At 39.2% G+C, this 15,775-nt stretch overlaps 1 protein-coding gene across 6 annotated transcripts in view; it reads left to right on the top strand.

Moving 5' to 3' along the window:
* kcnc3a (potassium voltage-gated channel, Shaw-related subfamily, member 3a) overlaps positions 1–15,775 on the top strand; it is a 65,186-nt gene that overhangs the window by 4,283 nt on the left and 45,128 nt on the right. For all 6 annotated transcript variants that reach the window (XM_026206681.1, XM_026206699.1, XM_026206673.1 and 3 more), the window contains one exon: positions 2,008–2,695. In XM_026206681.1, coding sequence (XP_026062466.1) covers positions 2,072–2,695 — 624 coding nt within the window. In that variant the 5' untranslated portion in view covers positions 2,008–2,071. The remainder of the gene's footprint in view (positions 1–2,007; positions 2,696–15,775) is intronic.

Raw genomic sequence — 15,775 nt, 5'->3', positions numbered from 1 at the left:
TGTTATTATGATTATTATTATCAGGTACTTATTATCTATCAAAATATCAAATACCTATTATCAGGTATTTTTAGGTAGTTTTTTATTCGTTACTTTTAGCTATATATTTCCAGTGCTTGTACTGACCTTTTAAATGATTGAAAAAACACATGCGCTGTCCGTGGTGCTGAAAGCTGAAACCATCTGAACTATTTTCATTTAGAAAAGCTGTGAATGTGTTTACCTTGTTTCATATGATTCAGCCTCTCTACTTCCTACGGTTCTCAAAGTCCTGTGATCTTTGTTGTTTCAACAGTTAATCACAGGGGGACATGAGGGAAACTAGAGGAAGAGTGAGCTGAGGAGAATGGATAAGAGTGGATAAGTAATAAGGGAAGACAGTTTGACAGATATGTATGGAGCAGCCATGCAGCACAGCCAAATGAGGAACAGATAAAGGAGAGTTATTGTGAAAGAAAGAAGAGACAACAGCCAAACACGGGAGGGGGACATTTGTCTGTGAAATCTGACCCTTTTGCACAGTAAAAAATGCTTTGTTAGGCAATAGTAAAAATTTCTTCATATAGTCACTTCTATGTTTTATTACATTTAAAATCCTTATTTAACATGAGGGAGTCAATCTGCCTACATTAGGTCACACTTACAAAAGTAATTTTTGAAGGTTAAATCAACTACAAATGGCATGTTACCATTTTTTACAGTGCACGACAACCTCAAGAGAAAAAGATAATAACGTACCTGCTCCATATTTCCAAATGGGACATTTTGATTGGAAAAAGAGAGCTGGGACTCATTTGTTTCACTATAGCTATGAATAAAGACATTCAGTTTTTAAAGCACTTGCTCAGTGTAATGCAATTACGATTTTCTGGATTTTACGTCTGCAACCAAGGTTAATACTGTACAAAGACTGCTGAATGGTCTGCATAACATTAGCACTGCCCAGAGAGAGCCCGAGAGATAGTGTAAGAGTTAATACTCTGCAGTCTTTTCTCCCTATTTTGTGTAGCTCAGCAAATAATCGTTCTGCCTTTAGCTTTTTTTCTCCTCTTCCTCCCACCCTTCCTCTTGCTCTCGTTTTCTTCCTCTCCCTCTTTCTATTGGATACGCTCAGAGTACGCTGTGGGGAGGGGGTGGCTGTGATACATTCAGTCATTTTCATCTCCATTCGCTGTAATTGAGCAGAGTGTTTTAGTAAATTGAGGGACGTGAGAGCTGAGTGATGGTAAAAGATGGTAAGGAAAGATGGGTGGGCATTGCAGAGGAGGAGGCGTTTCTTTCGTGTTTATTATGTGACACATGAACGTAAATTGAACTCACTCCTTCATTAAAATGCTTATCCCATATACCTGCATCAACATTCATCTGATTTTGTATGTTGGCTAGGGCTGTTGCCAAAGATTTTGACAGTTTTTTATGGAAAAGCCCTATCTTTTCCAAGCCCAGTGATTATACCATAAAGGACCTTATGTATATGATATTCGTGTTTGCTCTCGACAATGGCCCTAATATTTGCAGTTTTCTTGACCAAATCTAGACTGACATTGCATTGCACTACCTACACTCAAAAAAGTTACAAAACTGGGCCAGTACACCATTGTACATTTACCCCAAATACGGTACATACAGTATTAGTATCTAAATACTCTTTTTTTTTTTCTTTTTTTTTTTTTTAAAAAAGGTTCCCAAAAGGACATTTTGCTTTCAGTTAGCAGTTCTTAAGAGAACATCCTTTTTCTTTTTTTTAAGAGTAAAGAACATATTAATGACCTAAAGAACCTTTTTCCGACTTTGAAAAATGCTGCAATAGAAATGATTCATGGTTCTTCATGGAACAATAAAAGCCAATACAGAAACGTTATTTTTAAGAATGTAGTACAGTTTTTGTACAATTTTTCCTGCAGTTTTACTAATGATGTGATAGGTTAGAGTTATCAGGTTAATTTGATAAAGTATAAAAGTGTGAGCATCACTAATTTTCTCATCTCTTCTGTTCTCCCACCGCAGGCTCCTCCTCCCCACCCCCTCCCCGCTCGGCTCTCTCTCCTCCTCTCCCTCCCCCTGCTCCTCTATGCTCAGTTCGGTTTGTGTCTCCTCTTTCAAAGGGCGCAAGGGTGGGAACAAGTCGTCCAACAAAGCATGTTACAGCGCAGACATGACTTGTTCGTCAGACAGCGAGAAAATAGTGATAAACTGCGGGGGGATTCGGCACGAGACGTACCGCAGCACACTGAAGACGCTGCCCGGGACCCGGTTGTCCTGGCTCACGGAGCCAGATGCGTTCAGTAACTTTGACTATGACCCCAAATCCGACGAGTTTTTCTTTGACCGTCACCCCAAAACCTTTGCTTTCATCCTCAACTATTACCGCACAGGGAAGTTGCATTGTCCCAACGATGTCTGCGGTCCTCTCTTTGAGGAGGAGCTCGCGTTCTGGGGTATCGACGAGACGGACGTGGAGGCTTGCTGCTGGATGAACTACCGACAGCATCGGGACGCCGAGGAAGCGCTGGACAGCTTCGAGGCGCCCGAGCCGGACCTGCCAGACGACGACCCGGCGCTAACGGGTGGAGCGGACGGGGACTTGAAGAGGTTGTGTCTGCAGGAGGATGGCCGCAACCGCAGCTGGTGGAGTATCTGGCAGCCCCGCATCTGGGCGCTGTTTGAGGACCCCTACTCTTCCAAATACGCCAGGGTGAGTGAGTGTACCGGCATCTAGTTAGTTTACTTTTTAAAAGTGTCTGTAGCAGTTTTGAGCTGTGTTACCTGTTCAGCTACTATTTGACTATGTATTTCTTGTGTAGGCTCCATAGAATCATGAACTGGTCCGCAAGAGTCAGAATAGTGCCCTCACTGGCGTACTTTGCGCAAGTTGGAAACTTTTGGAAAGTTTGTTAGATACGTTCTGAGAGAAAAGTACTCGGGTTCGTCATGTGGACCTTTCTCTGACACTTTCTCTGATAAATGCAGTATTTAGTCTCGCTGTCACTCTCTCCATACTCCATGCTTATTGTTTTACCGTGAACAATGCGTCTCGACTCTCCTCATGCGCAGTCGCCTCTTCATTACTTTGTAGCGCCTTTTTAAAGCTTGCCTTTTTTGCTTCTGCTGTTAATGTAATTATGACCTTGCTTGAAAGGTTGAAATGTTTCTTTAATACTTTTAAGAACACTGTTATTCACACTTTTTACTCGGCTTTATGCTATAAAAAGCCTTGTTGATTCTACTTCATCAGTAGATCCAGCGAAAAAAAAATTTCTTAATAGATGAAACATTTAATGTCAATTTGCCTGCTGGGTAAGCGTCTAGCGAGACCAATAATTATCAGTCAGACGGTCATTATCGCAAAAATAAACCCTTAATTACGAGACACTCACATTCATATCTCCTCCGCCAGTCATTGCGCATGCGCAAAGTGTTTGTAATTTCGCTGTTGTCCATACTGCAGAACGGCACCTGGCAGACCCCTCGACGTCACCTCGACATTTACCCTGAGATGGGCAGTACTGAGATTTGACTATGAACTGCATTATCTTGCAAATCTTGGATTTTTTCTTTTTTTTTATGTAAGGAAAACTTTTTTACCCACTTGTTCCTGCTTAACTGAACAGTAAGCATGTTTTTATGCTCACAAACTTTTTAGTAATTTTGTAGCCAATATTTTATCACGTAAATGGTGTAACCCTTATAAATGGTATACTGTAGATTTAACCAGGAATTGTATTTGAGAAAATTCTAGCTTACCAAGCAAGTTAGTGGTGTCAGGATGTGCTTAGGTTTTTATCCAGTTTGGAAGCACAGGATCTTTACGGTATCCCAGGAACTACTGCGTTTCCCATGGGTCTTACTTTTAACTGAATCAGTTTCCTGCTTATTCAGCAGAAGCCCTGTATGTCACTGGCACCACAGTCACCTGCTATTTGTTACATCCTAGCTTTTCTATCCAGACCTGAAGCAATTAGATTATTTATTTTTTTCGGGGTGACACACTTGGGATCCCAGTTTTGGGATAATGAGCATAATAAGGTCATATGAATTAATACACTTTACACAGATTGCAGCCCGATAGATACGCCTAACTTTTTTACTTGTCTTTTTAAGCAAGTAATCACTGACTTTGTTCTCCTAAAATTGTTATAGATTTGTACCAAAAAAATATTGACAGACAGACAGAAAAAAAAGTCTTTTACTAACCCTTGTCGGTTAAGAGATGTTTCAGCTGGCAGTTCACCCTTTGCCTCTCAGAATGTCATTCACAAGCTAGTGAACGACAAAAATGTATCTCCTTTATCAGTGCAGGCTATTTCATATATTTATGTCCCACAGCACATCTGGATTAATAGATCATAATCATGAGCAGTTGATACTGACTTGCTTTCTTGAAATGAGCCAAAGGTACCAATTAACTGATCAGATTTCCTTAGAATTTTGGCCTGCATTTGATTGCAGAATTACTCTTAATGCGTTGGAAGTGTCTGCGACTGTAAGTTACCCAGCTCACAGTTCTCCAGGGGAGGGAGAGATGCCGTCATCATTTTACTGCGTCGTCATTGAACGGAGGTCTTTTATCAACCGTGACACGCATGGTGTTTGATTAGCGGGCTGCTGTATGGGTGCAGGGCCTCGTGCCGGATTGCTAATCATCAATTACAACCTCCATGTCCCTTCCTCTCACTGTGCTATAGCGTAACACTGCGGCGTCTCATACTAGCTGACTGCGCGTTGATTTCTGCTGCAGAGCAACCGAATGACAGAGCAACAGAGGCAGAGCCAGTGCATTTGTTTGTGTGCATGCATGCAGTGATGTTTGCAGTTCAGTTTTTTTATCTAAAAGGATACAAAAACATGCAAGGAGTGTGTTATCTAGATTTTTGGTGACATCTTTAAACAATTCAGTTTTCATTTCAAGTGCTTGTGAAGATGTGTCTTCAGAGTAAATGCTGACTTTCAAACGACTGTGGTATCAGGCACTATAACAAAAATAGCATGAGTATTTGAGTTGATTTAAGAAGGCAAGACTGAGAGCTGTATCTCTCTCGGGTAAAATCCCTGGTTTAAATCAGTTGTTCCAGTGAGCCCGTGCATAGGTGAAGAGTTGCATCAAACCATGACTCCTCAATGGCCAGATTAAAGGATTCAGATAACTGTTAACTACATTTACCAAGCTACAGTATCATTTTATTCAGGGGGGTTTCACATTTTCATGTATTCTATTATATTTACATTCTATTATTTGATCTTAGACTATTTTATTTAATTTTTAGTTACACATTTACTTTTGTTTTAGTGACTTCCCGGGGGTCCCCGAACTCTATCTTGAAAACCACTAATCTAATTGACAGTTGTGTGAGGAGCAAATGCACAGTTTGCAAAATGAGTGTTGTTCAGCATCTCAAGTGTGGAGTCAAGCACATGTTGCCTGAGCGGAAGGATAACAACCTGCGGCTGCATAGTCATTCACGTACAAAATACTATTCGATAAGGATGAACAACTATTAAATGAACTACAGAGCTCTAGCGGCGTTTCATAGCAACAGCCCTTAGTCAAAATAATCCCGCTTTGCAGTGCTCTGTGTATTTTGTTCCCACGTGTACATATATGCATGTGTGTGTATATATATATATATATATATATATATATATATATATATATATATATATATATATATATATATATATATATATATATATATATATATATATTCAGAAAGCCTTTAAATTGTCACAATTCACAATTCTACTGTATTTAGAAAAGTTGATTTGCTTTGTTGTTTTGCATTTTTGCATTTGTATGAATTAAAAAACATTTTCAAATTCCTCAAATTCAAAATTTTGAATTAATGAATGCATAGAGGGAATGTTTTGTGTGAAAACTGGGGGAAAAAAATGATCAGAATAAATTTTTTCAGTGTTTTCGCTGGATTTCCCAATTGCACAAATATCCCATTCCCGATGTATAGTACTGTCTCCATGCCAGGTGTTTGTAAACAGTTAGCAACACTGAATGCTGAATAGTGGTGCCAAAATAACTAAAAATAATTCAATGTCAGGACTCCAGGGACCTGAAACTATTCGAAAAGTGTGTCGCTCCTTGTGTGCATTGGCAAGTGAATATTACTCCTTGCATCCTTTGTAACATTTGATTTATTCATTGCAAACACGTTTGAAGTGCATCCTCAAGGGCCACACACACCACAGCATCCCTCTGTGTTCAACACATTATGATCAGATTCCTTTGGATGCTTTTGTTTTTAACCATAAACCATTCTTCTAAAATGGGCCTGTGTTTATCAGTTCTTTAAAAGTATCAATTACCTTTTGTGTTCCTACTAATGAACATGCTCATTTGTAACCAGAGTTTGTCTGGCTGTAAATGCTTCTTTTCAGATGAGACTGCTTTTGGCACACATGAACACACCTCCAGTCTTCCCCCTACGGTTTCCCTTTATCTACTTTTACTACATCTCTAAATATAGTAAGAAAATGAGGAGATATGTGGGACAAGATCTCGCTCCTCTCAGTAACAAGCTGGCCTCTTCTTCCTCCAGTACTCTACATTTACACAATCCTGACCTGGCAGTGAAAGCTTAACCGAACCACCAGGGCGACTTGGGTTTTGGGTTTTTTGGGCCAAACATTGCAGCAGCAACGTGCATGAAAATAAAGCTGGTCACGCTGAGACCAATAAATTGGTGAATTAGAGGTAGAGCGGTGAATGCGCTTGAAACTACAGTCGCATTGTGCTTTTTTCACCCTCCTTCACTGGCCACAGTCCAGTTTGCCGGTGAATGAGTCAGTACCAGTTGCAGCGTATTTGCTTTTACAAGACATCTACAGTATTCCTGGCTCAAGATATTTTGTTTAGGTCTGACTTTTCTAAACTAGACAACATTAATGTCCCAGTGAGCCGGTCATCCACCCTGAAGTCTAGTCAGCCAGTGAGCTTGTGCAGATATAGCTCCACATGCGCTGCAGCACTCCTACATTGAATTTTAAATAGGTGTTGAAGACTAGCCGATACCAGAGCCAACGAGTTTCCAGTGTGAAACCACCTACATTTGTTTTGTTTTGTTTTATAGCAAAACCATTATCCTGCCAGAATAATCTTAGGATGCCCAGCGATGTCCAGAACCCCGTATCATTTTGGCCAACCTCTGCACCTCTTCAGCTTTTTATTAACTGGGCAAATGGAAAACCCTGTTCCCAGGAGCACTCATTGGTCACAGGGGGACAGTCGACTAAAAACAGAAAAGAAAAGTCTTGTATTTCAGCCCTACACACCTCCCAGATGTCCGTGTGGGCCCAACGGGACGGTAACTCTTCTGACCCACAGACATTATTTTTATTGTTTAGCAGGCTGCTTTAGTTTACAGCTCAAATGCTGAACTTTACTTGTTGCTTTCGGGAGACTCAATTTACTATTTATTTGAATGGAGTTCATCATTAGCATGTTCATAAGCTAGTACATAATTACAAAGCAAACAAATATTAGCTAAAACGATCCATTTTCTTTGACACTAATATAGGCATCTATTATTTACCGTAGACTTTAGCACTATAGACAATTACCTTTATGTAACTTTTTTTCTTTTTTTTTTATAATGTATCGTGGCACTTTTACTTTATATGTAGTATATCCTTGTTCTGTCATGTAAATCCCAGTAAGACGCTGCCATACACACACATGACTATTACTGTGAAACATTTTTTTTCCTGCCAGTTTTAGATAAGCCTTTTCCCCATGGATGTGGTTAGATTGCATGCTCTTGTGTCTGTGTGAGTGTGCTGGAACCGAGGAGAGAAAGAGCAGTGCTCATAAGATGCTGATGGTGGTAATACTGCAGCATGCTGGATGGAGGAGCAAGAAAGGGAGAGGTGAATTGCAAATGAGAAATGAGGGAGTAAGATGGTGTAAAATGTGGTAAATGGAGAGACAAAGCTCTTGTTGGAGAACAAAAGACAAGAGAAAGGTAAATGAGCATTGGACAGTAAAAGAATAAAGATGGCTGATGCATGTTTGCTGAAATGCATCAAATATTTGCTTTAAATGTGCACACAGCTGATTTGTTTATTTATTTATTTTCGTAGAGTATATGCAGGCTTATGTGTGCCATTGGATGCATACTGACACCTAGTGTTCTGGATGCTGCATAACACAAACGCAAACATGCTCAGTTGTAGAAATACTCTATTTGTTGTTTTTTTTCTACAAACTTCCACTTGGGCCCCAATAAGTCCTACAATTATTTAAATGTAGCTATAATAACAAAATTTTAATTAAAATGCTATAAAAAAAACACTAAAAATAAAGATGTACAAAATTACATTGAACTTGGATTTTTGAGGTTATTAGCTTTTTTACAATTGAAGTCATGAAGATGAATATCAGCCCAGCTTCGAATAGTGCATTGATTAACGGGAGCCTACACCGTGTCTACAGTGGATGCGAATGACGCGGTGCAATGAAATAAAACACTATAGAACCCATTATAATCAGTGATGCTGTCTTGTGACATGACAAATCCCCAGCAGTAAACTGATGCCTCGATCTATTTATGATGTACTGACACAAAGTGTACATTTGTGATGGTTGCTTTGTTGCATCCAGTTTAGACAGACTTTAGGCTGTTTTGGTGTAGACACGGTGTTAAGAATCAGAAAGGTTGAGAAATTTCATAATAATCTCTTGAGTGAAAGTGTCCAATAACAGTTAATGAGATGAAATAATTAGAATTCGGCCAATCATGTGAAGTAATATCAGCCCTCATGAGGGAAACCTTTTATTGGTCTTCTGATGGAGTTCATCTAATATGGCTGGACATTATTTAAACATATATTTGAACAGTACTCAGTTTTTTTTTTCTTTCCTTCTTTTCTTTATGTATGGGAAAAACTTTTTAATAAGGTTAAAATAACTGAGTACATATTTAAGACATCTTGCTGAAGTTTACAGAAAAAGATGACCACAGTATAAGGTCTGACCATCTAAAAAATGCCCCAAGCCTCTCTGGAAACTCAATAGTGTTTGGAGGCCAGCTAAAACCAGCAAACCAGCTTAGCCAAGTTGAAGTATGAAGGAAAATCAATTCTTGCAGGGTGTGAAAGAGTTCTGACTTAATGACTTTTGACTTGAAATTGCTATGTGTGTAAATCGCAGATGTATGTATGTGCACTTTTCAACATCTGAATGTTTTTCTGCAGTAGTTGTGTATGCACAAGTAGTTTGTGCAACCCTCTGCATTTGGCACTAGCCACTGCATGTTAACTTTTAGCATTTTCTCAGAGCGGGGCTCTCACTTGGATTAAGGACAAAGGCAAAGGCACTCTGTCATCCTAGCTAATAGCATAGAGTACACCGAGAAGGAGAAGACTGCCAAACTACTGCTCAGACAGGGAGAGAGAAGGGACGTTAGAGCGATGGACAGAGATTGGGAAGGAGTGATTACGAGGAGCGCGATGATGAAGAGAGGAAGGGAGACGGAAAATTTGCAAGGACAAATGTGTGTAGTGTGCTGCAGTTATCAGGATCGAATACTAAGCAGAAAAAAAATGCTGTGCTACCTATTTCCTCTGTTTCACCTCGATGAAGTGAGTGTGCGTGCAAGAGAAGCGTGTGGTTTTTGTGTTTGTCAGGGAGTTTTTTTTGCATGTGTGGTTTCTTTGTCAATACTTCAAATGTGCCGTATACAGGCAGTTTTAGACAAATTAGACAATTTGGTGGTACTTTAAGCTAAATTTCTAAAATGACAAAGAGAATTCAATTAACAAATAAAAAAAAAATACAATAATAAAATAAATTAATGGACAGATTTATGTATAGAGAAAGAGAGAGATAAAAGTATATTTTAGTATACTATATATATATATATATATATATATATATATTCATTAAGTGAACAGGCTACTACAGAAATACTTGTGGCATCAATATTTCTAAAAGGTCCTGGGGAATGTATGTAATGAATGGATATTAGAAAGAGAAAGATAGAAAGTGTGAATCTGGTGGGAGGTTGAGTCACTCTGTTGTTCTCCATTAGTCTGAGAACCTCAGTGTTTTTATCTATGAGATCCAATGCGTCATTCCCAAACAAAACACTCAATAGTGTATTTTCTCTTGTTCACTCTCTTTGTCTGTATCCCCGAGCTACCTCGATCACACTACATTGACTACTGTTATGTAATATACTCATCTTCAGTCTCAAAGGTTCATCTTTTACTCTCCCTGAGCTGTCAGTCACCACACCACAATCCACACTCGCACCACAGACATGCGAGGATGTTTACTCACACATATGCAGTCTATACTCTCCGAATTCAACTCCTTAGCACAAATGGTCAATCAGGAGAACAGTCACGGTTATCAGGTTTTACTCAAACTTGTGGAATTCATGCAACTCGAGTGCTGCAAAGAAGCACAAACCAAACACTAAGACGTTCTGCTTCTGCTGCTCTGTTAAGACGAATGCTTCACTCAGATTGTTATTTTGATAGAGTTTGCGATGACAAATGTTGTATTAATGCTAAATGCATTTCCAGCAGTGCTCTTAGACTTTTGGACCTCTCTGTAAGAAAGAGCTAATCAGGTGGATTGTTGGGTTATGTCTGTGTTTGTAAGAGCCGCTGTGTCTGCTGCTTTTCTTATGCGCTGATTTGAAAGGGTTCATTCTGTCCTGTCAGTCAGTGACTGTAATTAATCTGTTAAAGTGCTGAGCTGTGTGTGTGTGTGTGTGTGTAAGAGAGAGAGTGCTTTGCTACTGCAGCAGAACTGACCACTGCTTGTGTGAGAGCGAGAGAGAGAGAGATCTGGCTATATGGGATATTGTTCCATGAATTAAGTATGCTTGCTAAGATACATATTGATGTAACATGAGAGAGTTGAATTATATTGGCCTGTGTTTTATAATGAATGTCAATCGTGTGGTTTTGCCTTGTAAACTCTTTGAACATCAATTCATTGTGTGCTTTAAGTCAAACAAATCTGTAAATTTAAAGATATGTACAAGAGAAGTATTAGAACTAGATGAATAAAAAAATGGCAAAAAACAAGCCAAACATAAAAAAGAACCTTGAGTTTTTATATTATTATTATTTATTTTTTTTTACCAATGATTGACAGTAACTTTTATGTTCACGTTGTAATTGAAAAGTTTATGTTTTTCTTGTTTCTGTGCAGCAAGTGTGTGCTTTGAGTAAAATATTTGACTTCTGGCCTTTGCTTGTTTGTTTTTCTCTTCACCTGAACCATGTGCTTCCCTTTAGCCTTCATTTATTACAAATTATATACATGTACTTACCAAGTCACCATATGCTTCCATTAATGTCTTGTTAAATTTCCTTTTGCCTCTGTCCTCTGTCACTATATGTGTCCGTGTGGTTGTTATCAGGGGGATCCAGAGTACACATGCCGCATGACCTCAGTGCTGCTGTTTACTTCTGTCTGTTACTGGACTAACACTCCAGCATCCTGCACTCACAGGGCATGCCAGCTAGTTGGTGCTGTTTTTTTAGTTCAAAGTCACTTTTCTACTTAATTTTGTTGTTGTTTTAACAGTAAAGAGTGCAGGATGCTGTTGGTGAAACAAAGAGGTGTAAAGGGGTAAATCAGAATCACTTACAGAATTGCCACGGCACAGTGTGTAAGAAGCACATACTCTAACCGTGAGGGTACAGCTACATCAAGCTTGATTTTGTCAAATTCTCATCAAATATTAGTCAAATTTTATTTGATGTTTTCAGACAAAAGCTTAATGTACTCTCAAAACCCACCATAACTTGCGGAAGTTTGGCCTCATTTTCATTATGAAAAAAAAAAGATCAAGAATAAGAACAATATCATTTTAATTAGTTTACATTTTAGTAATTTAGTTCTAACAGCGATATTGCTCATATGATATATATATCGTTACCAAAAACAACACCGAATAAGACTTGAGTTGAACTTTAACACTTCTGGTGTCTGACTGGAAGATGATATGACCCAAGGCCCATCCAGTCAGGGATAGGTACTAGAAGGAGAAAAGAGATTTTTAAAGATGAACACCATAAGAAGTAATGATCTAAGTGTAAATAAAATGTGTGAGTTTGTAAACTTTATACTGTTCCTGGCACATGAATATAGATAGAAAGCAAGGTATTTATTTATTATAAGTTATTATAAATTATAAGGAGGATAAGTGTTGTGAAGAACTACATATTGACTGTTTATTGAAAAAAAAAAAAACCATATTATATATGTATGAGTATATATATATATATATATATATATATATATATATATATATATATATATATATATATATATGTGTAGATATATGTTCTCTCTCTCTCTCTCTCTCTCTCAAACATATCTTCTCTTCCTCTTTCTCTCTTCTCTGGCTGGTGGAGGTACCAGATGCTGATTCCTAGGGGTTCCAGGGCTCTGGCCTTCTCCCCACCCTGGTGTCCTGCCAGATCTTGAGAGAGAGAGAGGGACATGGGAATGGGTTGAGGGTGGAGCACAGCTTGTCCTGCTCTTATCCCAGATGGCTGTTGCGGCAGTACATTCTCTCTGTCCACTTTTTCTCTTATCTTATATCTTTCGTCTGCTTTTTTCCCTCATTTAATCACATTATCCGTCCAATCGAACACTGTCACACATATACATGCTCTCTCACAGCCTCATTCATGTAAACTCAGCAGTTCAGCTGACAGTGAGAGATCAACATGAGCAGCGTTATGGCCTCCACAGAAGATGACATCACACATGTACCCCTCACAGCAAGAGGCAATCCTGCATGTTTTATGCTCATCAGAGATGCCTAATAGAGTATTACCCTACATCAGCTTCTGAACATTGCTCAGATGAACTGAATCATACAACATCTAACTGGCTTTTAAAAAATAGTTTGTTCTTGTAACAAAGCAATCCATATGATTCAATCATATTAAATAAGCCCCTTTCACACTGCCATTCCGGCAAATACAGGGGTAAAGTGTTCCTGTAATTGTTCCCTGGTCGCTAGATTTGGCACTCTCACACTGCCAGTGATGACCCGGTATATGTGCGTGCTTTCACACACAACCCTTGAAGATCCCGTAACGACACGTGACATCAGCGCGTGACGTGTAATGTACGAGTCGACAACGCTTGGCACTTTATACTTTAACTGAAGCAAGCAAACGATCTCTGCGTCAGCGCGGAAAGTGAGGAACTAACTGATCTCTGCTTCATTACAGTTTGCACATATGTTTTCGTCGCGAATGTTGATCTTCCTTCAAAACAGCCGGTAAAAGAGTCGCGCGATAACGCGCGTCATCACTTCGATACGGAATTAGATCTGGCTTTTGTTCACACAGCGCTCGTTCCGGATCGATTACCGCAATGTTACTATGTCCCCGACCCGGGTTCGATTCGGTAATCAATTCCGGGACGTGGTTGCTTTCACACAGAAGGCGACCAGGCAATGTTACGGGAATATTGCGGGTCCGACGTGCAGTGTGAAAGGGGCTATATTGAAATGTTTTTGACATTTCTTTTTGATGGTACCATGTGAAGATTTGTTATTTGACAAAACATTTTTGGTAACACTTTAACGATAAGGTTCTATTCATTATCATTAGCTAATGCTTTAGGTATGAATGTGGGTTGACCAGAAATGACGTTTGGTTAACTTAGTTTTGTTGTGATAACTCCAAATTAACTTGTGAAAATGTGATCGGGCCTAACTGTTGTAGCCACACAATGTGAAGTTACGGTTTTGAGAAACTATGTCAAGAAAAACCTTTTTTTTCTTGTTGCCACAAATTTAACGACTGATTAAACCTGCTTGACAATAGCAACCTTGGATTATTAGAAATTGAAATTATTAATTAGTTCATATTTTATTTTGAGTTAATAATGAAATAATGACAGGTTGACATATATTACATTATTACATTTATGTTACATCTTTCAAATTATTTCTTTACATCCCCCAAATGCACTTTCATTCACCTATAATAATATAATAATGATTTATATTTTTTAGATTGAAATCGAAATCGTATGTATGTGTGTACATATGTGTCAAATTAGGTTACATCAGAATATTACTATTATTATTGTTATTATTACTTTTTCAATGTAGATCAGTGGTTGTCTATAGCAGTGAGCACCAAGAAGCCATGGTTGAAAGTGATTTGAAAACATCTAAGGAGTGTAACTTTTATTAATATGGATATTTTATTTAATTCAAAATCAAATTTGAAAATTTTTACAGTATGGCTCTATTGCTTATTGTAGCTAAAATCTCTCATGGTGAGCTGAAAGCAACATATACAGTATGAATCCACACATACTGTATGCTACGATAGAAGCTCATCCTTGCCAGTTATTTCCCTAAACCCTCTTTCTCATCCCTCCAGTTGTAGCTGTTGTTTCAATGTGCCATGTAGGTGTATGTAAGTGCTTGCTCGTTGTGTGAGATGGGGCTCCCAGCATCCCTGCACCACAGCCTCACTGATGATATAGGGGGGATCTCAGCTTGGCAGCCTAGTGCTATGCGGCCTCGGCAGTGTGCTGCAGGAAAGAGGAGGAGGAGGATCTGGCAGGTGTCCGTGTCATTTTACAAAGCTCCACACCAGCCACTGCACAGAATTCCCAACCAATCAGTGCTCTGCGCACAGAGCTGCTCCTTACACAGCAGAACAAGATGCCACTCACTTCTTCCCCCTCCTCCCGTATCACCCGTTCCCTCCTCTGCGTTTCACATCCCTCCGTCTCCCCCTCGACATTCATTTGATGTCTTTTCATCAGTGTTGCGCTCTTCTGTTGTTTCCATCATCACACCCCCTAACCCCTTTATGCATCTCCACACACACTCCAAGTGGGTTTGATGCCAGTTATAGGTTGTTTTTGCATTATGGATGGGTTCTCTTTAGCAAGTGACCATTTCAGCATCCCACTCTCCCATCTCTTTTACTTTCTCGGGCCCCTCCTCCATCTGTTTTCCAGCTTGGGTATCCATTGGTTCCTGTCATCATGGTGCAGTAAGGCAAAAGAGGGAGAGGACTTGAGGCGATACATTACTGAGACGCTCCGGAATGCTTTCTCCTCCCTTTTTTTCCTCTCTACCTTTCCCTTTCTGTCTCACTAACATGCTTGCTTAGCAGGTTACATTAGTGGCCAAATATGATATTTTGTCCAGTAAGCCGCTGAGTGTCCTCTGGAATGCGTATAGCAGAAGGCTGCACATTTTTGACATATTAAATGAGATGCTTTTAGTCGATGGATTTATCAATTGATTTATAATTAAATCCTCTCCACCACTCTTTGTTTTTCATTTAAATGATCCTATTGATTTTTTTCATGCTGATTCAGTGCAGCGATCAGCCGCAAGCACTGAGTGGTACCAATTACCCCCCGAGAGGCGCGTGTGTGCGTGTTTATGATGTGCATGCGCTTGATTAGATCAGGGATTCTCGACTGCTTTTGCTTCAGGATCCAGAATTTATATTAGAGAAGCCAACGCAATGCCAAAAGTGTTCATCATAAAGAAGTACATTTATTCAACCAGAAGTGAAATGTATTACTTCTTAGACCTAATAATATACACTATATAACAGTATTAATTTGACTTAAAGTACAATCATCATTTTCAGTGAAATTTTGCGGGGCAAAAAAGGTCAGTTTTCCATTGTCGATAGATTTCTACTTGCATTTAGCAGACTTTTAACTAGAGGAACTGACTTATAGTAGAGGAACAAAAGCAATTTGTCACAGAGCCAACACTATTCTGAGTTTATGTGAATTGCACCT

This window comes from Carassius auratus, chromosome 3 (assembly GCF_003368295.1).
Source record: "Carassius auratus strain Wakin chromosome 3, ASM336829v1, whole genome shotgun sequence".
NCBI classification, from domain to species: domain Eukaryota; kingdom Metazoa; phylum Chordata; class Actinopteri; order Cypriniformes; family Cyprinidae; genus Carassius; species Carassius auratus.
This window is presented reverse-complemented; position numbering and strand designations above follow the sequence as displayed.